The sequence below is a fragment of the Vanellus vanellus genome (genome assembly GCF_965231255.1).
Source record: "Vanellus vanellus genome assembly, chromosome: 7".
NCBI classification, from domain to species: domain Eukaryota; kingdom Metazoa; phylum Chordata; class Aves; order Charadriiformes; family Charadriidae; genus Vanellus; species Vanellus vanellus.
The window spans coordinates 15706373-15729499 of NC_138912.1; the positions used below are offsets into that span (position 1 = coordinate 15706373).

The 23127-nt window shown below is 54.9% G+C and overlaps 1 protein-coding gene across 1 annotated transcript; it reads left to right on the forward strand.

The window, feature by feature from the left end:
• Window positions 1-5453: 5453 nt before the first annotated feature.
• TLX1 (T cell leukemia homeobox 1) lies at window positions 5454-11792 on the forward strand (the record flags this gene model as incomplete). The annotated part of the gene is made up of 3 exons (XM_082486746.1): window positions 5454-5922; window positions 7604-7805; window positions 11570-11792. The coding sequence occupies 3 exons, from the start codon at window positions 5454-5456 to the stop codon at window positions 11790-11792; spliced, it is 894 nt and encodes a 297-aa protein (XP_082342872.1).
• Between the last annotated feature and the right edge of the window lie 11335 nt (window positions 11793-23127).

Sequence of the window (23127 nt, forward strand, 5' to 3'; positions counted from 1 at the left end):
ATAAAGGGGAGAAATATTGTTGCGAGCGAAGTTCGTGCGATGCTGCGGCTCCCGCTGCGCCGGGCACTTTATACTCATTAAGTGCAGCGGCGCTAAGTCATTACTGTAATAAGGAGATATGCTGAATACAAGGGGCCACGTTTCCAAAGCCATAAATTACAACTGTCAGTGCGTATTCGAGGGATCAACAGAGCTGGGAGTAATTATTTACAGCGTGCTTTATAGAGCAATTAAAAATTCCCCAAATGGTGTTAATTGCTTTTAATGCGCCGGACGCGCGGCTCGCCCTTCCCGCGGAGCCGGGGAAAAGCCGGCGGGGCGGGGGGCTCCGGGGACCGTCCGTACGGGAGTGGGTCTCGGTGGGAATTGCGGGAAACGAGATTCCACGCTGGGAAGCCCGCACCGCCGCAGGAGGCCGGCTGGTGGTGCGGGGGGGTCGCCCCGCTTCGCTGTTGACGGTTGTCGCGACATGTGCGATATGATTGAGTGGGGGTGGCAGCGCTGAGAGGTGGAGACCCGACGGCAGCGAGGACCGCGTTCCCCTGATCCGGGGAGCGGCGGGGGCCGCCCGGCGGGGCTCTCCCCCGGCCCACATGGCCCCGCATGGGCACCGGCTCCTCCGCCCTAATTGATTTCACAGGGGTCGGGGCGGGAGAGAAAGAGCTGCGGGAGGTGATGGATGTGCGGAAGGGTGAATAATCACCCGGGGCTGGGGGAGCCCCCCAGCCCAACGAATTAAACGAATTACGGAGCGAGGAAGGGAAGGGGTCGGGGTGCACCCTTCTGCTGATGGGGTGCGGGTACGTTTGTCACCATGCACCTGCCTGCGGCAGAGTCGCTCGCTCTCCTTTTAGGAAAATGGGAGGATTTTACAGGTTCCAAAAGTGCTGCTTGAAGCGCGGGTTTTGGAGAGAGCCCGATGCGTTTTGCTGGGACCCTGCCAAGGTCCCAGACACGCCACTTTTGTCCCCGGTCCCTGCAGGAGGGCTTGTATTTCGCAGCAGTGTCCCAGCCAGCAGCTGCGAGGCTGGGAGGCAGCTTGTGATGCTGAGCTCCTGGGAGCCCTGAGCTGTAGAGGAGCTCAGTGGCTAAGGGGAGAAAGCCATCAAAGCAGAAGAAAATGGGAATGGAGGGTGGAGGTCAGGCCCTGGCGGGGCTGCCCTTCTCCCCTAGCAGGAGGCAGATGCACCCGATCAATGACAGAATCTGAGAAAGGATCCCCAGGCCTTCGTGGGGAGGGAGAGGGGAGCCTTGTGTGGCACGGGGAGGGCCCTTGTCTCCATTGCCATCTCCCTGCACAGATGTATTAATCTCCCAACCCTCAGCTGGGGCAGGATTGAACCACTGCTTTGGAAATGAGTCTGTCCCAGCAGCTGCTTGGGGCAGATGAAGGGGAACAAAAGTTTCAAGGCTGGTAGGAATATGTAAGTGGCTATGGGTGCTTGAAGGGGGTGAGACTGATGAAGTAGAGACCAAGGGCATTGGGCTCCTCAATGCACTTAGTGCACGTGTCAGCTCCTGCATTGGAGGCTTTCTTCCACCTCTGAAGAGGGCTGATCCAGCTTGTTGATGTTTCCTGCAGGAAAGGATTTCTCTGGCCAGAAAAGAAATGTCATTGGCCTAAATAGCTCTTTGGGCAAACATCTGAGAACACCTGTCTTCCTGGGCTCTGCCTAGAGTATGATCTCTGAATTATTTTTTGCAGGGCTTGGTATCCAGAGCCCTAGCAAAGATGGACAAATCCAGCCCTTAGCAGGTGGGAGGATGCTGCTGGGGATCTACCTCCAAGCACCAGCCAGGCAGAACTGGCTGGACTGGGGTGCCTCTGCCCGGAACTCCAGGGATCCATTTGTAGGATTATTGGATGCACCTCGAAGTAGATGCTGACCTTGTAAACTCTCCCATCGGAATGTGAACCTGAAAGCACCAAGATTGGCCCTGATGTGTTCTGGTGTGTGAACTTGCAGCACTGCATGTCCTTAGAGAGCTAAAGTCCTCTTTAGCCCCAGAATTAGGGAGTTGGATGCCAAGGTGATAAATGAGTTGCCAACTCTCATGAGACAAGCCATTTCCAGAGCCTCGTGCCCTACAGCACTGTTTGAGCCCCAGCCACAGAGAGCCCAAGGGGAAACTGAGGCCAGGAGTGATTTGAACTGGAACATCTGAACCGGGTGTTGTCCTGGAGCTTAGCTGTGCAGTGCCCAAACTTCCAATGCCAGGAGCTGCGTGGCTTTTCCAAGGCTGCAGGTGAGGTCTGCAGCTTGTGCAGGGATAAAATCCTGGGGCTGTGCATCATCCCAAAACCCATCAATAATTCCCATTGTCTTCCAGGAGTCTTGAATCCCAGTTGGGACCCAGCCGCGCCTGCCCTTCTGCTTTGTCCTCACTGGGTGCTAGGCAGAAAAGACCCGACTTATCTTTAGTCTCTCTCTGGGCAGGTTTTACTGTCCAAAAGCCCCTACCTTGGGCTCAGCAGCTGGGGACTGTGACCCTCATTAGCCAGCCTGGCTCACTGGTGGTGGCCTTGTGATTTCTTGGGGCCAGTCCCTCTGGGGCCCTCAGCATCTGCTCAGCTTGGGGGATCTCTGGTGCAGGGAAGGCTGAAGGCTTTGCCTGGCGTCGACTGGAGCCTTTGGGATGCGCAAGCAGCATCAGACGGCTGTGTTATTTATTGGAGAGAGGGCACCTCCCTGATCTCAGCAGCGGAGCTGGGTCCCTCTGGATGTTAGAACTCACTGTCAGGGTGTCTGTGGCACTGTGCGGGGCTGGCACAGTGTGCTCTGCTGCTTCCCTGTGGGGACAACCTGACATGTTCAGATCTGGTAAGCAGGCTGTGCCCCACATTCCTCGTGTGGGAAGGGGTTGAAGGAGAGGTCCAGGCTGCTCCTGGAGAAGGGCAAAGGCAGCTGCAGCCCTGGGGGACGAGAAGACCCCCTGCCCGAGGGCACCCCCAAGCCCCGGCTGGCCCCAGCCCTCTCTCCCTCCCTCCCCTCCCAGCTCCTCCTAACCACAAGGACTTTGGTTGATGGAGCTGGCGCCAGCGAGTTCCCTGAAGAGTTCAGAAGTCAAGAACTGAGGCAGGTACGGGGAGGGGGGGAAACCTGACCCCGGCAGGCAGGGCTGGGAGGCGGAAGGGGGGGGGGGGGGCGGGCTGGTCGGGCATCGGGCACCGGCTGGGCATGGGGCCAGGGGGTGGCCATGAGCTGTTGCTGCCCTCTGTTGCCCCCACAGCCTCCCCCATGTGGGGCCATGGTGGTGGGTATGGTGATAATGGTGGGTCCCCACTGGGGGTCTTGGGGTGTCACAGCAGGGTTGCGGCTGGACTGAGGGCGGCAGGAACCCACGAGCACTGGTGTGTCAGTGTGTGTGTGTCTATGTTGTGGGTGTGAATGTGTGTGTGTGAATTTATACAGGTGCGGCGAGGGTTCTAAGTGTCTGGAACAATGGAGGGGGTGTGAACAAGTGTGCACAAGCATAGGTGCGTGTGCAGTTGAATGTATGGGACTACATGGCAGCATGGGTGCCTGTGAGCTCATGAGGGTGTTTGTTAATGTGTGTGCATCTTTGCCAGGGTGAGGCCATGTAAGTGGGGTTGTGTGTGAGGATGTGGACAGGATAATATGTGTGGTGGTGAGTGAGGAGGTGTACCTGAGTGCACGGGCATGACTTTCTATGCCTGTGCATTTGTATTGCATGGGGGACACCCCAGAGTGGGCTGTCTTGTGGGATCCTCCACGGCCGGAGTGGTGGGCAGCTCTGGGCAGAGCCGGTGGGCAGCAGCGGGGACTGATGGGGCAGGAGCTGGCTGTGCCCCCGCCTCACCCCCGGGTCCTGCCCTCCCTCTCCCCCCCGACTGCACAGAGCGGGAGCACCGACGGGCCAGGGCTAGAACAAGTTTTGCAGCAAATTACGGCAGCGGTTTTCAATTTTTATTTTATTTTTAACGAAAAACACTCATCTCCCCGCGGGCAGGCACAGGAGGGGGCGGCGGCAGAGCCGGCAGCAGCGGGTGTCCCGTTCAGCCCTCACCCCGCCGCGGTCTGCGCCGCTGCCCCGGGGGGAGCAGCTGGGACCGGCCTTCGACCCAGGGGAACGACCCCCCGCCGTTCTCCGGGGTGGAGGTACGCCCCCAGGTGCCCATTGCTTCCTCCCATGATATTCCCTCCACGGGCCTGGGCACCCGTGGGGGCCCTCCTGACTGCCTCCCGTGCCCCCGTTCTGGGGTCTGGACAAGGGGGAGCGTCTTCCTCCTCCTCCTCTTCGGCTTTTTGAGAGGTGATGACTTTTGAAACTGAGAACACCCCTCCGGAGAAAAGGGGGACGGCAGCTCTGGGATCCCTCCAGGAGCGGGACCCTTGGTTTCATTCCCCACACGGGATCAGCTGGTGGCCCACGGGGGATTGCAGCCCCATGCCAACCCCAGCGCCCCACGTCCCCGTCCCCTCCCGGGATGGCAGCCAAGACCTCCCTCCCCCAAAAGCTCACGGCCACAAACTGCGGAACAAAAAGTCCCCCTCCGCTGTCCGGTACCTGCTGCTGCTCCTTTACCCACCCCGATGCCCTGTGCGCACCCAGCGCTGACTTTATAAGGCCGAGCCGGGTGGTGATTTTTTTTTTTTTTTTTTTTTTTTGGGGTGGGGGGAGGTTTGGGGGGAGCTGGAGAAGAAGAAACTCCTTTTCTCGTGTGCTCTTCTCTGCTGTCATTCACTCGGCTCCTTTCAGCATCCAGCCAATGGAGAGTGAGGGCCCGGGAGCAGCAGGCCTGGGGTAGCGTGATTGATGGGCAAGCGGGGCGGCGGGGCGCTCGCACTCGCACTCCGCGGCCGCGCTCCGCTCCGCGCCGCTTCGCGGGGCTCCCGGCTCCCCACCGCCCGCGGCGGTGTCCCCCGTCCCCCCTCCTCCCGGGGCACCTTCCTGTGTCTGTATGTGTATGTGTCTTGGGTGAGTGGCTCCTGGCTCGTGGTGGTTGTGTCTTGGTGGCGTGGGGGTGCTGGGGCTCATCGGAGTGGGACCAGTGGGCGTGTGTGTGTGTGGGGGGGTCGCTTCTGGTCTCCTGGGTGCAGTGGGGGTGTGTGGCGTGGTTGTGCCTCGAGTGTGCGGCTCCTGTGCCGCGGCTGGGCACGGCTGTCGTGTCCTGGGCTGCGGCGTTGTTTAACTCCCGTGCCTCGGTTGCGCATGGCTCTGCTGTCGTGTCTTCGGGCTGAGCGTGTAACTGCCGTGTCCCGGTTGTGCGTGGCTCTGCCGGCGTGTCTTGGGGTGCGCGACTGCCGTGCTATGGGACTGAGCGCGTAGCCGGCGCGTCCCGGCTGTGCGCGCCTCCGTTGCCGTGTTTCGGGGCGGTGCGGGGCTGTGTTGCCCTGCCCGGGGCGGAGGTCCGGCCCCGGTGCCCCGGGGCGTCGGTTGTGCGCGGCTCCGCGGCCGGGGCCGGGCGGCGGCTCCCGGGCGGCGGCGGCATGGAGCACCTCGGGGCTCACCACCTGCACCAAGGCCAAGCCGAGCCCATCAGCTTCGGCATCGACCAGATCCTCAACACCTCGGAGCCGGGCAGTTGCATGGTCTCGCACCCGCGGCTGCAGGACTCGGCGGACTACGGGCTGGGCTGCATCGTGGGCAGCGCCTACAACACGGTCACGGGTGGCTACGGGGCGAGCGGCGGCACGGCCGGCGCCTACACCGGTACCTCCTGCAGCATGGGCGGCCTGCCCGGCTCCTACAACGTGAACATGGCGGTGAGCATGAACGGCAACACCTTGAGCTCGGCCGGGGGCGTGATCCGCGTCCCGGCCCATCGCCCCGTGGCCGGTGGCGTGCACCAGCCCCTCTCCGCCGCCGTGCCGGCGGTGAACGGCATGAACAGTCTCACGGGGCTCACCTTCCCCTGGATGGAGAGCAACAGGCGGTACACAAAAGACAGGTTCACAGGTGAGTCGGGCCACCGGGACCCCCCGCTTTCCTTCCCTGCTCCCGCCGCCTCGCTCCCTTCCCCGCCGCCCGGACTCGGCGCGGCGGCCGGTGCCCGCCGGGGAAATCAGGATCCGACCCCGGGTGGAGAGAGCGGCCCGGATCACCCCGGGAAGTCGGTCCTGAAGGAGGCCAGAAGCAAGAAGGGGTGGAAAATCAGGCGCATTCAGTCCCCTCTAAATGCGTTGGGTTTGGGTTTTTTTTTGTTTGTTTGATTGATTTATTTATCTTTTTTGTTTTGTTTTTGTTTGATTTTTTTTGTGGGTGTTTTGTTGTTTTTGTTTTTGGTTGGTTGGTTGGTTCGTTTGTGTTGTGTGTGGTGGGTTTTTTTTTTTTGTTTTCGTTCTTTTTTTGTGTGTTTGGTTTCCCGGGATGGGGCCCGGGAAAGGCGGGCAGGGACAAAACGGGACGGCAAACTCCGCACACCTCCCGCAATCCCCGGACACCGCTGCCCGTTCCCCGCTGCTCCGCTACCCGACCCAACACCCGGGGAAAGTTTCCTTTAAAACAGAGGGTTATTTCGGAGGCACAGCCCGGCCCGGCGGGAAGGGAGCCCGGCGGCCTCGGCCCTCGCCCGCCCGGGAAGGCCGGCCCGTTTGCCGACCGCTCGTACGGCTGTTTTTCCCTGCGTACCGTAACCGGGCTGTTTTTTCCAGCTGCGGGTTTCGGCTCAGCCTTTCCCCCGCCAAAAGGGACTTTTTGCAACCCCGAGCTGAGCCGGGCTCGGGCTGGAGCCGCTTTCCCGACCTGCCGCCGTTTCCAGATGTATGTGCGCTCGTCTTTCGGCGCTAACAAAGCAAAAACTCCAAAAACGAAAAGAAAAAAAAACAAACAAAAAAAGCAACGAAATTGTACCGGGGGGGTGTGGGGGGGTGGGAAATCAGCCCCGGCTCCTGCAGCGCCCGCACCGGCCCCTTTTCCCGGCGGTGGAAACCGAGGCCCGATTTTTGCAAGTTCACGTTTAATTTCGACCCGGTGGCGCTTGGCTCGGGCAGGGCCGCGGGCGAACATACGGGCCGTTCCCCTGGCAGACACCGGGCTCGTTCTCACGGAGCCCCGGCCCGGCCCGGCTGAGACACGCCGCGAATTTTCCCCAATTATTTTTTAAGTGGGGGGAAATAAAAAAGAAAAAAATCAATCAAACAAACAAACAAAAACCTCAACCGAGTCGCAACTCCCGTTTCCAGCCCGGTAAGTTATTTCCCGGGTACGAAACGCCGGGGCCGAGGAGGGCGGTGGTTACCGCCTCGCCCAAACGAAATTAAACCGAATCCCGTTCCCACGAAGTGCGGAGCCCCGGCCCGGCGCCGGGACGGGCTGCCCCTACCGGCTCCCCCCTCCGCCCCCGGGCACTTCGCCGGGCGAGCGGCCGCCTTCCCCGCCGCCAAAGCCGAGCGGTGCCCGGCGGGTGCCCGCAGCGCCCGGGGAAAGCGCCGAGGCCGCCGCCGCGTTTTTGCAGCCCGTGCGCGGGTGTCGGCGGGGAAGCGGTGGCTTCGCAGCGGGGGGGTCCCCAGCCCAGAGCCCCCGGTAGCCGGAGCCCCTCTGCTGATGTGTCGCTGCTTGCTTCTTTGCCTCTCATCCCCCCCTCCTCCCGTGTCCCCCCCAGTGGCCCTCTCACCCTTCACTGTAACACGCCGTATAGGTCACCCCTACCAGAACCGCACCCCCCCCAAGAAGAAGAAGCCGCGCACCTCCTTCACCCGCCTGCAGATCTGCGAGTTGGAGAAGCGCTTCCACCGGCAGAAGTACCTGGCCTCAGCCGAGCGTGCTGCCCTGGCCAAGGCCCTCAAGATGACGGACGCCCAGGTGAAGACCTGGTTCCAGAATCGGCGCACCAAGTGGAGGTGAGGAGCTGGGAGGCTCGGTGGATCGGTGGGGCGGGTGCTGGGGCAGCCCTGGGGGAGCAGGCCTGGCTGCCACCAGCTCTGCCAGGGACATTGGTGGCTGCGTGTGAGGGTGCGAGCCCTGTGTGACCTTCCCAGGTGTGCACTCACATGTGTGTGCATGTGAATGTGTGGGCACACGTGTGGGAATGCATGTGTGCATGCAGCGCTGGTGGCTATGAATGTGCATGTGGGGTGTGTGTAAGCTGTGTGTGCACATGCCTGCGTGTGTGCATTCATCCAGTGTGTGTGTGTGCACACCTGTGGGTGCGTGTGCAAGCAGGGCATATGTATATAACTGCACAGTGCACGTGAATGCTTTTGTGCGAAGGCCACATGCAGTGTATGCGTGTGTGTGTGCCTGTGTGTGAACACGCATGGGGGGGTGTGTGCAAGCCAGACATCTGCATATGGATGCGTGTGCGGTGTGCGTGCAGGCAGCGTGCATTCCGTGTGTGTGTGTGCCCTGTGAGCACACTGGGTCCGCCTGCAAGTAGGTGTGCATGTATGCAACGTGGATGCATGCACGGGGGGCGACGTGCGATGGGTGCAGTCAGTGTCACCGGGGGCCCAGTGGGTGCAGCAGCTCCAGCACCTCTTTCCCCGGCAGCAGCGTGCGGGAGACCCCGGCCCGGCCCGGCCCGGGGGGGCAGCGAGCCCCGCCGGGGAGCGGCGGCGGGAGCCGCGCCTTTGCGGGGCTGGGCAGGAGCCGTCGCCGTCGGTGCGCGGCCCCGGGGGCAGCGGGACCTCCCGGCGGCGGGGCAGGGCCGCACCCCGGGCCGGGAGCGCGGCTTGGGCCGGATCCTGCACCCGGGGCTGGCGGGATGCCGGGCCCTGCATAACGCGCAAATTTTCACCCCCGCTTTACGGCACCTCCTTGCCAAAATGCGCCTCCTTTTTTTTTTTTTTTTTCTTTCTTTTTTTTTTTCTCCTCCTGCCGAGCGTGCCGGGCAAGAAAGAACCGGGCTCACACGCAGGCTCCCGGGTGACCCTGCTCCTCCCAGGCTGCAGCTTCCCGGGGTGTCTCCGTGGGAGGCATCCCAGTCCTGGAAGCATCCCCTGCTCACCCTGCCCTGGGCACCCTGGGCCCTGGGGACAGGCACCCTGCAGGGGGGCACCTGGGCAAGGGGCAGGTCAGAGAAGGGTGCTGTTACTGGGTGCTGAGCACTGGGCGCTTGGGTGCAGGCAGATAGTAGCTTCTTCAAGGGCTTCCCCGGGGTCTCCCCAAGGCTGAATGGGACAGTCATTGCCTGGGCATGCAGAGGTTGGATAAGAAATGCGGGACAAGAAACTTGAATCCAAGGGTGGGGATGAGTCCTCGCTCAGCAAGTCCTTTGCTAAAGAACCCATGGAAGAGCAGCTCACCAAGTGCCTGGAAGTCTCCAGCTGGAGTTAACTCTGTTAGCCAGGAGCAGAATCCTGGAGGAGGAACAGTCCTGCCGTGGCCTGCAGAACGAGGTCAGCTATGTCTTCTAACCTGGTTTCCTAAGGAAGTGAGGCAAATTTGGCTTGGCTGGCTCTCCATCTGTCTGTCAATACTCTTTGCGTCTGTTGGCTAAGTTCGTCCCCCTCTGGCAGAGGAGCAGAGGATACAAACCTATTCACGTTTCACAAAAAATAGCTGGGTAATGAGAAACAAAATCCTGGTTCTGCCGAAGGGAAAGGCTGCAGCCTGACCTCAGCTGTAGTATTAATATTAGACATGGGAGAATCCCCACCAGCCTGAGCCAGAAGGACCCAGCCTTGTAAGCTCTGCTTGTTTGCATCTGTGCATGTTGGGGGTTGCAGTGGAGATGCAGGTGCCCCTGGCTAATAGCACGCCCGGCTGGCTGCCCCGGGTCCCCCTACAGCGGTGGTGGGCTGCAAACAGTGCCTGGAGCACTGGGCGTTGGAAGGAGCTGGTCGCAGGCGCAGTGTAAGCTAGGCAGCGGGGATTATCCAAGAAGAGAGAGTTATTTTTAAGTCCTTTGAGGGATTTAACTGCTTAAATAAGGGCAAGTTGTGGGGAGAGTCCGGCCACTGCCCCTTGCTGGGTATCTCTGCTGGAGTGAGGTGGCTGTGTGATTCCCCTCCCCAGATTTGGGCTCTTTCTTGAGACACAGGCACTGAGGTTTAGTTCCTTCCAGGCAGATTTGAACCTGCAAATCCCAACCTGACGTGAATGCATGAATGGGCCAGCTGCTTGGAGCAGGGAAATATTTGGGAGCCGGGTGCTCACAGCCACCGTGCTCCTGACCGCCCTGGATGTGGGGCTGCCTCCTTCCTCCCGGAGCATCGTTTCATTGTGCAGGGTCATTAAATATTCATCGAAGCAGAGACGGAGCCGCTCCCAGGCTGTGTGGGGAGGGCCGGTGCTGCTCCGAGCCCCCTCTCCCCGGGATGTCTGACATGAGATGTTGACATAGTGATTAGAGCAGGGCCTGAGCCCCAAGCTACCTGCTCTCGGGTGGGAGCCCTGGCCACGTGCCTGGAGGCTCAGGTGCCCCATCGCCCACATCCAGCCTTCTCCCACTTCCCCAGTGGGGAGCCAGGGACACTCTGCCCTGCGCTCTGAGATGTCACTGTGGAGCTCGGAGCTGCCACTTCCAATCCCTGCAGCCAAAGAAGATGAGACATCTCATGTCCCCCTGAGTTGCTAAATTAAAAAGCTGCCATTTCCTGTCACTGAAGCTGCTGGGAGAGTGTCGGCTGAGCCCCGGGGGTGTGAGTGAGGGAGTGGGTGCTTTGGGGATCATCCCAGGACCGGCACTGTGAGCTGCCCCCAGCCTTTCCCAGCAGCATCGCTGAAGGTGCCAGGTGATGTTCACCAGTAAAAGTGGAGGTCACCACAGGCTGCAGCCTCCAGACCGACCTGCCATCCAAGCATGCAGATGCTGGTATTTTCATTGTGTGTTCAGGCCATTTCTACCTCTACATCCCCTTCTCCCAGACGGCCCAGAGCTGGGACCCTACTGGTGCTGGAGAGGACCCCTGCAGGCCCCCTAATTTCCCTCTCTCAGCAGGATCAGCTCTGCTGGTGTCATTCCAGATAGACACGTGTCCAACCTGTTCTTAAAAATGTCCTCTTCCACCCTGCCCAGACAGTTTATTCTGGGCTTTGATTCTCCTTACTGTTAAAAATATGTTTCTTGTGTTTAGCCAGTATTTTGCTAATTTTTGTCCAGCATGCCATGGGTGCATTGTCGCCTCCATCCAGACTTTCTTCAGCTGGCCACCGCAGCGCAGAGGAGGGGATGGCACGCCTGGGTGCAGGGAAGGGGATGCCTGGGGTGACGTTGCCCATCTCCCAGCTGTGTGGCACTGCCAGTCGGTGATGTTTCCCCTCGCTCCTGCCCCGTGCTCCTTGCTGGGACGTTGGGCGCTTGGCTCTCGCTGCTGGGCACAGAGCATGTTTGCGGGGAATCACACCATTTGCAACCCCGTCGTGTGCCCCGTTGGGTGTCCTGGCTCTGCTGGGATTTCTCCCATGGGCAGAAAAAATCCCAGGGCTTTCCCGGCTCTCTTTGATTGGAGCGATTCTCCCTGGGGCCAGTAAGATAGATAGCCCCAGCTCCCAGTTTATGGGACTTAATGGCAATTTGTGCAGGGAATGTGGGACCGCGCTGTGGCTAGGCACTCTCTTTTCCAACCCCACCCAGCCCCAAGCACCCAGTATGACATTTTTCTCTCCAGAGATGCCCCTTCCTTATTCTTCCAGGAACCCCTAACTCTTCCCTCTCTCCTAGGAGGCAGACAGCAGAGGAGCGGGAGGCTGAGCGGCAGCAAGCGAACCGCATCCTCATGCAGCTGCAGCAGGAGGCCTTCCAAAAAACCATCAACCAGCCCATCCAAGCTGACCCCATCTGTGTCCACAACTCCTCTCTCTTCGCCCTCCAGAACCTCCAGCCTTGGTCTGACGACTCCACCAAGATCACCAGCGTCACCACCGTCGCCTCTGCTTGCGAATAAGGCTGGCACCCACTGGTGGCACGTGCACCTTCTGCTGGCAGGGCTGTCCCCAGCAGAACACGTGGCATCCCTGGCGGGATGCGTGGCATCCTTGTTTGTCCCTGGGGAAGGCTGGCATCCCACGGTTTTCTGGCCACACGTGCATCCCATGCGTCTGGCCGGGGAAATTCTCCACGAGGACCAAAAGGAAGGAAAACCACCCCAAAAACTCTTCCCACCCGTGGGGTTGCTGGAGCAGCGGTGGTGTCTCGCCTCCCCCCAGCCCTTTTGTTCTCTTGAAAGTCTCCAGTGCCGACCGTGAACTTGCTGACGTGCTGCCAGACAAAAAGCCCAGCCCTGAGAGACACGGCCGCCGGCGTTCACCCAGCCCGGGGAGAGAAAACTTCCTTTGGATTCTGCTGGCGGCAGTGCAAAGCCTGGGGTCACCCCTATGTATCCGTATGTGTGTATATATATACATAAAATGTATATATATATGTGTGTACCTTGGATTGATGGCTTGAAACAAAAGGAGGAGGCTCCCTGGAAAGCACGTCTCTGCCGCGAGCCTCCTCGGGTCGTCTGTGCCGGAGACGTTCGGGGATGCAACAAATGGAGGAAACAGCAGCAATTTCTGCTTGTGCCAGATGGGAACCCTTCGGATCTCACCTCGCCGTCTCTCCTCCCCTTTTTCATTAATTTTTTCTTGCGAGGGGGGAATAAGAGAAGGATCTGACAGACTCCTGAGGACGGTAAATATGATATCTCAAATGTATGAAGAGCCCAAACTGTCCCTGGCTGCCACGGACTCCGTGCCCATCAGCGTGTATTTTAATAACGAGAAGACCTTGGTGGCAGTTTGCGGGGGTAATGCAGTTTCTTTCCGTGGATTATTTCCATATCATTTGCAAAATGTTGTCCGATGTTTTATTTTACCTGTTTCCCTTTAGAAGGCTATTCCTGATGGCAAAAAATCGATTTCACTCTCAAGCGTTTAACTTAGTTGTTTCTTTTAATTGTACCAAGGGAATGAGACACAATTAAACAGAGCACTTCTTATAGCAAATGCCAGGAATATATAGATATATATATACACAGTATATATTTTTCAGTTACTTATAATCTAAAACAGCACTGCCAATTTAGCAGCTAGTACAAACAAGCAATCAGAAAACCTATTTTCAGTGAGATTTTTAAAGGCATTCGTTCGTTTGGGTTTTTTAAGTTATGCACTTATAAGGTGTTTTATGTGTATTCATTTTATAAAGTGCTTGTGTAATTTATGTGGAAATGAAAAAAATAAAATAAAAAAAAAAATCTCCAGGGTACTGAATAAATCATTTAAATCCTTGCTCTTCCCTGCCTGTTAGTTCCCCGAGAGGAGATGGCGTATCACAGCTAACGCTGAAGCCTCCGCCGTTTGTTTAAAATGAAAATAGAGTTAGCGTTTCCATTTGACTTTGCCCGGGTGCGCTTGACTTTGGAAGCTCCAGAGGTAATTTGCTGCATTTTAATCCCCGATCTTCTAAACGTTTTCAGGCTTCGACCCCGCAGTGCGTTTAGCACTTGCTTTAATCGAAGCCCTTTTGGGGGGCTTGCTGGGGGTGGCAGGAATTGGGCGGGGATTGGCCTTAAACGCAGGTTGAATCATTTCTTGAATGAGACCTTGGAGTGGGGTCTCGCCTGGGCTGGGGGGGGGGGAGGGTCTAGAGAGATTCGCGTCTGAAACTTTATATGGAAAGCAGGGTTTGGGTATAAAGGAATCTACAAGGGTACACTTTGAAGACAACCTTGTAGGGAATTATTCTGGGGACGCTGTTTTCCATTCATGCTCAGCTTTACTCAGGGCCATTGTCCCCAGCCCAGCAAGCCTTTCTCAGGGGAAAATCAAACCGGTGGGAAAACACCCATCGGCTTCCTTGGGGGAGATTCCCAGCCTTATGGCCAGGGAAGCTGTGTTGACTTCAGCCTGGCGTTTCCGTCCAGCACTGGGAACTGCCCGGTAAAGGATGTTGGAGGAGAGGATTGAAAAAGGCGGCCAGCCACGAGCCCCCTGATGCGGCCCTGGGAGCCAGGCTGGCTGTGGGACGCGGGTGACAGAATACCCCGAGCTTTTGATACCCAGTGTTCGATAGTGCTCCTGGAGGCTGGGTCCTCTGGCTGCAGCGCTGCTGGGAGCTTGTTAGGGGAGCATATGAATAGCCAAAATCTACTATTGCAGGATCGGGCTGAAAATTTATGGTGCTGCAGGATTTTCCTGCTGTCCAACAGGCGACTGAACACGGAGAAACATCTGCAGTGACAGAGGGACGAAAAGCCAAAAAAAAAAAAAACTGGGAAAAAAAAAAAGAAAAAACAAAAAGAAAAAACACAGGAAAATATGTAAATACAGAAAGCACACGCTTTTGGAGAGATCTTTAAAAGGCATCCCCCAAAAAACAACTGCTAAAATAAAATAATTCGTACTTTTTCTCCAGATAAATTTCACAGAAGTCTTTTGTTGGAATTCTGTTTCACAGCCCAGATAGATTTTTAGGAGCTGATTAAGCTAATTATTTAATATGTGCCCAACTTTGGCTACAAAGATAATGCTGGGGTTAGGGCTTAGTCCTTCTGGAGGCATTGCTGTGTACAAATCTTTAATGATTTACAGTTTGTTGCAATGTACGTTTTTTTTTTTTTTCAAGGCTTCTGTGTAGGAAAAAGCACCAACCACAAAATAATAAAAAAAAAGGATGATGGAGCTCACTGTTGATATTAAAGTGTTTTCTATTTTATTATTATGACACATCAATATCTTAAAATTTAATTCCAAGACAGCCATTTTATAATATCCACATTATTCAGTTCATATTCCAAAATGTTCCTCAGCGAAGTTGAATGTATGATAACGCACATTCAAGGGCATGTGTTTCGATACAATATTTAGCTACACCTTGTTCTCGAAACTGTTGACTTCCTCCTTTTTTTATCAATCTTTCCCGTTGAAATAAAAAGACCAAAAGGAAAAAAAAAAGAAATATTGATACGAAATTACAATATATGTAACATTGGAACCAGAAAAATAGTCATCCAGTCTTTCTTGTCCCTGGAACAATTGCTTCTGGAAGGGGTTTCTCTTAAAATATTTCTCCTGGATTCATTTTAAAAATTGGGTTAGTGGCAGGAGGTGGTTTTGATATCTGCATACGTGCTTCCAGTTATTAATACGATGATCTGTACCTAGACAATAAAAGTTGCCTGAAATACGATGGAATTAAATCAATAAGCAATGACATGAAACAATGACACGTAATGATACATTTTGTAGACTGACACCACCTCAGCCATATCCTGGGGCCATCCATACCATTTTGAAGGCTAATTTAAATTTTCCTATTATGCCTATTTGGGAAGAAGAATAAAATTGCATTAAGACCCCCTGAAAGCCATTTCACCCTTCCCTCTACCTCAAAATATAGCAAATCCCAAATGTGAAATGGGAGTTAGGAAGAAATGTTTTTCCACTGTTTGTCTGTATGTAGGAAATACAGACCAAGGTAGAAGAAGAACTTGGGCTGGAAGGGGAAACCTGCAGCCGAGAGCACGAGACATCGCAGGAGAAGGTGGCTGCACGCCTCTACCGCCCGCAACGCTGCCAGGGACCAAGAGCGATTGATCATCTTGGGTTGGCTATAGATGTGCTGAGCTTTTAAAGGCAAAATTTGAGGGGTGCGAGGGGGGGGGAAAGCACCGTCTTTGCGCGAGCAAGCAGAGTCTTAAACATCTGTGCGGAGATGGAAGAGACGAAGCCCAGCTGGACGGGCTGCGGTTGTCTGGGTTTGGTCCCAGTTCAGCAAACTATGTGGGCAGGAGGGAGCCAGAGGTCTGGCCCCCATTTAGCCAATTAGTTAAGCACATGAGTCATCCAAACGAGGATCAGTTGGTTGATCGCTGCGGAGGGATGGGCCCAGGGAAAGGCTGAAGGGTCTTTGCTGGAGCCTCCTACCTCAAATGGAGCTGCAGTTGAGCTTTTTCCTGGGCACAGGCCAGCACGTTTGGCCCCTTGCGGTATGTGAGTGCCCCAATTTCCATGTGAGTACTTGTGAAGACCACATGCAGCTTTTCTTGGGCTGCATCATCCCATCTATGGGGCATTTGTTGTGTAGTTAATGCTATTTTTCCTGTAGCAGCGTCTGCGAGAGTCACCTGTATGTGGCATTTGCTGGCGGAAGACCCAGGTGGGTGTATGTGTCCTCTAATACACTTTGTATAATCGATAATAAAGAGAGGCTCTGACCCCACGAACACCCATATACCGGATCATTTTCATTCCCTCACTGGGACTGTAGATCCGTATTTTTGGATGTGCTCCTAATTAACCAACCCACCAAAAAAAAAACCCCAAAACCAAAACCCAAGCTTAAAACCAGGGCTGCTGACTCGGCACGGCATCGGCGGGAGCGCAGCCCCGCGGGAGGCAGCCCCCTCCTCGCTGCCGGGGACGGCTTACACGCAGTCGTGGGCTAAATGAGGTACGAAACACAGCCGATTTACTGACAAAACTGAAAATGGCTTTGCTGAAAACTGTTTGGGTTACAGTAAAAAGCCAGCCCTGTCTGGGGTTCTGGGACAGCTGGAACTTTTTGAATTAATTTTTTGTTGGTTTTTTGTTTTGTTTTTTTTTTTTCTTCCTGCCAGAAGCAGACTGGCTGAGTGACACTGATTTCTTTGTGCAACACTGAGCTTTGACGGCCATTTATGTGAAAAATGTTTGTGAAATAAGATTTGGAATTATCAAAATATCCCGGGTGGAAATTTTCTAAATGAAAAGGTCTTGATTTGTGAAGAAAAATTAGATTTAATCTGTTTTTAACAAATATTAAGGGAAGAAGAAAAGCACACAAAGCTATAGATCTTCACAACAAGCTTCTGTTGGAGTCAAACCAGATTGTCTCCGTTTTCGCAGATCTTTTGTTTGTGAAGCTCCCTGGGACTTTGTTTTTTTTTTTTTTTTAAATTATTGTTACTAGTATTATTTTTGCTTTTGTTATAGTAGGAAATTTCTGTTTGATGTGTCAGTGCTTGCCCAAGATTAGGACAGATGTTCTTTACCCCTATTCCTTTCTATTGATGAGAAAGTCCTTGTTACTTTGGTAGTTTTAAATGGATTCTATACATTTATTCAAGTCAAACTTAAAACTGTATTCAAAGAGATAATTTTTTTTTTCCAAAGGCACTGAAAAAATTTTGATTTTTCCAAGTCCAGAAATTAATTTTTGGCTTCCTTTTTTTTTTTTTTTTTTTTTTTTTTTTTTTTTTTTTTTTGCAGCTAGTTGTGGTAAGCCTGGGGCTGGCTCCGGCAGCTCTTCACTGTGTAAGTCCTAATTATGCACCAAAACCTCCAGCTGGAACCCCGAGTGCTGAAGGTGTGCGAATTCCCTGTTGCAGAGAGCTGCAAACCTCTGCCCTGCGCTTCCTTGGGGCTGCAAATTCAGTACTTACCCCCAGCTCAGCCGCCCTTTGCCTTTCTGCTTCTGGAGCAAAAATAAAATGAGCAGAAATAGATGGGGAGTTCCCGCGCTAATTCTTGAGCGGGAAGGAGCAAGGCTTGAGGAAACTCGTTTTCTCGTTGCCTGCAAAGAATGTAAACCCGCTGGTCTGAGAGTTGCGGTTAACTGTCTGTCTTTCCTCGACTGCAGCCGCCTAAAAATAACAAAGCAGTGATTAAAAAATATCAATCAATATATACTTTTTTTAACTACGGCTGGGAAGCAGTACAAAGACAGGGATAGATGAAAATATGGAGAAAAGTTCCTTTTCCCAGGAACTTTCCTGTCTCAGCAAGAGGAATTTTTTGGAAAGTCACTTTGTTTAGTGATTGGTACCTGCTGTTGCCGATGTTCAGCTTTTGGGCACGTGTCAGGGCTGGCCAGACTCTTCCTTTCTGGGTTTTCATCTTGAAAGCATTTGGTTTGCGGTGCCGGTGGTCAGTGGGAGCAAGACCGAGCCTGGGCGATCAGGTATGTTGGACGTAAACGTGCCGAGGAGCAGGGCTTGACCCCAAGATCTCCCTACGTAAAGTGACAAAGGGGAAAAAAGAGGTATAGGTGGAGAAAGGGCTTGCTCAGGGAAAGCTCAGGAAGTGAGCACAAGTGCACTGAGTTGTGGCCAGGCCTCTGCACAGCTCTCCTTCCCCGGGGGTAAGAGTCTCCCTACAACTGATTTGACTGTTTTCACAGGAGAGTCCCGAGAGCCTGGGGGAGAAAAGAGGGGATCCTCGCAGGCCAGGCTGGGGGAGAAGAGGACAAATGCCAGCAGGTCCCTGGGAGCCACGATGTACTGGAAAGACACTTTTCTGAAAGTTGCAGAAAAAAAGGCACCAACGAGCGGTGAGGGGCTCCTGGGACTTGGGGTCCTGCTCCAGCAGAAGCCTGGGTTGGGCAGAGGAGGGCTGTCCCCCAGCAGGGACCATACCCGGCCAGCCTGGCCCTGCCGCAGGTGGCATGTTCTGGAGGAGCTCGCAGGGTCTGGAGATGTCCCATCAGGAGGCTGCTGCTGAAATGCAGGTCCTGGCTACGGCACCCACTGGTGACACGGGTGTGCAGCATGGCGACAACTGCTGGGCCCCATCCAGGGCACTGCCCTCCTTCCAGGATTAGGCTCCGGGAAGTTTTATACACATTTACAATGTTGTTGGGTCTCTGCCACTGCCAGGCTGTGCTCTCCTGCCATCGGAGGGACCCCTGCGACCACAGAGGGACGCGTCCCGGGTGCCCTGCCCAGCGACACGCCTGCTCGCAGAGACAAGCGAGGGATCTGCGGAGGGGGCATTCCCCACTGCCCCCTATCCTCAGGGAAATGCTTGAAGAGATCTGGCTTTCATTTCGGGATAGAGTGAAAACAAATGTTGAAACCTTATCGGCTGTTGTGACAGGTCTGAAACCTGATTTGGCCATGGCTCGCACCACCGCGTCCAGAGGCAGGAGTTGGGACGCAGAGCGGAGTGTGGTCTCCGGGGAGCGAGGCAAGAGGGATCTGCTGGTGGACCCACAACAGTTCCCACGGAGTCCCCCTCCAGGCCTGGTCCTTTGAGGATCTGGGGGTACATATACCCTCAAGCAGAGCTGTGCCACACACCATGGGCAGAAGCAGGACTCGTAGCAGTCAGGCGAGGGAGGGCAGACCCCACGCTGGGACCCCAGGGTGCATGTGTGTGTGCTGGCCCCTGGGTGAACGCACCGCAGTAGGGGCAGAGAGAGCCCAGGGACAGGCAGAGACACACCTGAACGTTATCCAGTGGAAAGGGTTTCCTGAGAGAGCTTGCAGCCACAGACACTGCCAAAAGAGGCGAGGAATGGTGTCCTATTGCTGAATGTCTCCTGTGTTTCAGGAGCTGGTTTCTCTCCCTTTGCTGCCAACAAGTGGGATCGCAGGAGGTAGGTCCTGACTCCAGCCCCTGCTCCCCTTCTCGGAGTAAACCCTGACTGTAGCTGATCGCTCAGCCCAAACTGGCCCTGGTGGGATGGGGGGAGTTGAGACCCCCCCCCCTACAAGCGATGGGGTGGTGGGGGCTGGCACCTGGCAGTGCTACAGATGCTGCCTTGCCTGGCTCTGACCCCGTGGTTCTTTCTTTCCTTGTAACACCCCCCCCCCCCCCCCCCATTTCAGTCTCAGCAAACCCTCTCTTATTTGCCTTTATTTTAAGCGCCTGTGGATGTTCTCTGGATGGGAGCCAGGGGAGCTCTGCAGCAGATGGAGAGAGGGGCGCTTGGCTCTCTGGTTTCCCCTGAAGGATGGGGTCCAGGACAAGATAACCCCTCACACAAGTGCCTTGAGACAAATCGGGGTCGAAGCTCTATCGGTGTTTCCTCCCCAAAATAGATGGCACCACCCCTTCACAGGTGAACCTTGGTGCGTGGTGAGCTTCCCAGAGCTGCAGGATGGTGCACGCCAGCTGGAGCGAAAAGGTGTCCCGGTGGCCACCTCTCCGCCCAGGCGTGAGCACCCACGGGTGACCTAGACACACAGGACCAGAGCGGACACCTTGCCCTTCCACTCGCCCTTGTGCTGGGTGGGGAAGCTGCCGGCGAGCATTCCTGCCTGCCCCGCTGCCCGCCCCCCCCCCGCCGTTGCCAGCCCTTCGGGGGCACCCAGGAGCAAACGGTGGGTGCCGAGCTCCATCTAGGGGCCAGAGAGCGCCTGGTGCCGCCCGATCAACAGGTCCCCCCCCAAGGCACCGGCGTCGCGGCGTTCCCTTTCGCCCCATCATCACGGGTGGGGATGCTCACGGACAGCCGGGTCCCAGGCTAACCAGGAGGTGTCTCAGACTGGGAGCACTGGGAAGGCAGCTGCGGAAGAAGAGCAGCCCAGCCCCGAGTTTGGCCCTCGGGACTGCAGATAAAACCAGCACTGAGAAATTCAGGGGATGGATTCCCCACCAGGATTTAGAAGTAGAGAGTTTCCATGAGATGTCCCATCTTCTGATGCTTCATGTGATGGGTAGGTCTGAAGGATGTTGTGGTGAGCTGGGCAGTGCCAGGATGGTGTGTGTGAATGTGTGCAGGACCACTGCTCCGGGATTGCAGCCACACCGAGGACACAAAGCTGAGACCCCTGTGAGCCCCCGACTCCCTGAGCTCCAGCAAGGCATGGAGAAAGGGGTCTGGATCCATTCCTCTTCTGGCCACCCACCCTTACCTCCTGGCTGGTGGGGTGCAGTAAGTACTGGGTTAAGCAGCTGGGATTTTTTTAAGCACGTAGGGATGAGCTTTGGTCAAAGCAGGTGATGGCAGCAGCTCTCTCAGACAGCCAAGAAGCTGCTTGCATTAATCAGCTCTCCCAGGAGAGAAAATATAGAAACCCAAGAAATGCTTAAACAGATAGAGGAAATCATTGCTTCCTTGTTTTTGTGGCAAAGGAAGTCAATAAAGCTCAAGGGAAACACCTGTATTTTATTATCACATATTCATATGTTTAATGCTATTAAAACAAGAGTCTGGGGTGAGCTGCAGGAAATTGAAGCATTTAATGGTACAGACACAAACCCTCACTCCTCCCTCCCCAAAGGTGATTTGAACCAGTTTAAGCAAATGTGTCTTTGTCTCTTAAAATAATTATGTGATTTAGAGACACTTTTCCCTGGTCCACATCAAATGACTTTAATGGGGTCTGCTCACGTATGTGTGTGTCTGTTTAACAAGTTACTGCTTTTTAAAGGTGCATTTATTCTCTAGAAAAGTAATTCTCTCTGAGAAGGGATTATTTGTGTTCCACCATCACTTGACAATTATTCCACAGTGAATTCAGTAGTGAAATGGTGCCCAGAGGGCAGAGGCCAAAATATGATCTAAAAGGATATACTGAAATTTTGTTTCCTCTTTTTAGCCTGGTTTTCAAATAAAAGCAAGACTTTTGAGTGTGCTTCCATGTGTGGGTGCATTCAGATGAGTCTGTGGGTGTGTGTATCTATCATCTTTATTTAACAATTTTTGTCATCTCTGGCCCAATTTGGGCCAAATTTCAGTCATCTTAGAGCTGTGGCCTGGGCTCTTCTAAAGCCCAGGCAGACCTGTGCCCTCCCCACTGCCCTGCCCAAAATGGGATTTCCCTGGGGCAGAGGACTGCTGGCAGCAGTCTCTGCCAGCCTGGGATGGAGACCTGACAGGGTGTTCACACCTTCCACTGTGTGAGTGCTGTCCTTGTCCCACAAAGACCTTTGGCCAGTGCTGGGGAGAAAAGAGCTGTTTGGGGGGCTAGGGGAGCATGCGGTGGGGGAGCGGAGGGGCAGGAGCCAGGCTGCATTTCTACCCCCCCAGCCACAGCCGGGCTAGCCAAGGAGTGTATTCCCCAGGAATGCAGGGCGATGCTGAGGCTGCTTGCTAATTTACAAAATGGGAAGAAAAGCTGGGAAGAGTCAGAAACTATTTTGGGTTTGGTAGGAGGGCGGGCAGGGGAATGCACAGCAAACCTGCTGGAGCACATAATTTCCTGCAGCGAGGGGAAAGCTGTTGGATAAATCCCAGGTAAGCCCTGTTTGGTGCAGTCCTCAGCTGGGGGGGGGGGGGGGGGGGGGGGGGGGGGGGGGGGAGGATGATGGCCGGGGAGGCAGAACACTGAGCTATGGGCACATCTGCCCCAAGCCATGCTCCTCTGGGAAGATGCTTGCTGGGTGAGCTGCTTCTTTTGCCCGTTGTGCTGGAGGCACTGGGAATCTCCCAAGCAATGGAGCTCTGTCATTGAAGCAGCTAATTTCTCCTCGTAGGTATATTTGGCTGCTTCAGGTAAGAGTAAAGTGAAGTGTCACATGCAAGTCATCAGAACGGTCTGGGGACCAAGGAAGATAGTGACAGCTCAGCCACAACCAATCTGTATTTCTTGGAGAGAAAAAAGACCAGCACAGACAAGGAGAGGTGCAAGAGAAAGGGCTCAGCAGCTACAGAATCAGGCCGATAACAGGCTGCAGCGATGGTCTCAGCAGGACGTCTCCCATCTCAGCCGCTGGTAAGAGGGAAGAGATGGGTACCACCAGATGAGGAAGCAGGAGGGTGAGCGAGCATGTCTTCAGCGTGCCTTCACCCAGCCACAGCCCTCATCAGGCCACAGGGTCACGGAGCTGAGCCGGCTCCAGTAGCAGCAGGACAAACTCCTCCATGCAATGCTGGCACAAAGGCCACTGCCTGTCTGGTGCTCCACTGGCTGCAGCTGCTCACAAGAGACTCCTCGTGTGCTGCAACAGGAGCCCAGGGAATGCTACCCTGCAGTAGGATCAAGTCACTCCACCAAATCAAGCACCTACATGACAAAGAAATGTCCAAAGCTGCAATCGAGAAATTTTGGGCTACTCAGCTCTGCCAGGACACCGGCTTTGGTTTGCAGATCTCCTCTCCTGCGACCACACAGCTTGGAACCTGGTATTACCAGGTCTCTCCATGGAGGGTAGTAATCCAGAAATGGAGGTAGGAATATGAAATGTTTCGGTGACTCATTTGGGTGAGAGATTAATGTGTGTTGTGACCAGGATGGATCCTTCTAACAGTTCATCTGACCTACTGGATTTCCCAGACATGACATTTTTGCCCCTTAGTTTGTGCTTCAGACCACTCTTTCCCCTTGATTTGTAGCAAATCTCCTCAAGGGACATCCACATTTGATTAAAATGTCCCTACGATGGAGAGCCTGCCCTCCCATCCCAGCGTTACAAGGCCTCTCCCATGTTAAAAGTTGCAACTTTAACCCCAAATTGCTTTGTGTCAAATACTGAACTCTTTGAGCTTTTTGTGTCTACTCAAGATTAAAGCACCAGCTTCCAATGGAAGTAGGTTTTGTTCCCATGTAGCTTAAAGAAATCAGATCAATTCTCACATCCTTTGTGTGT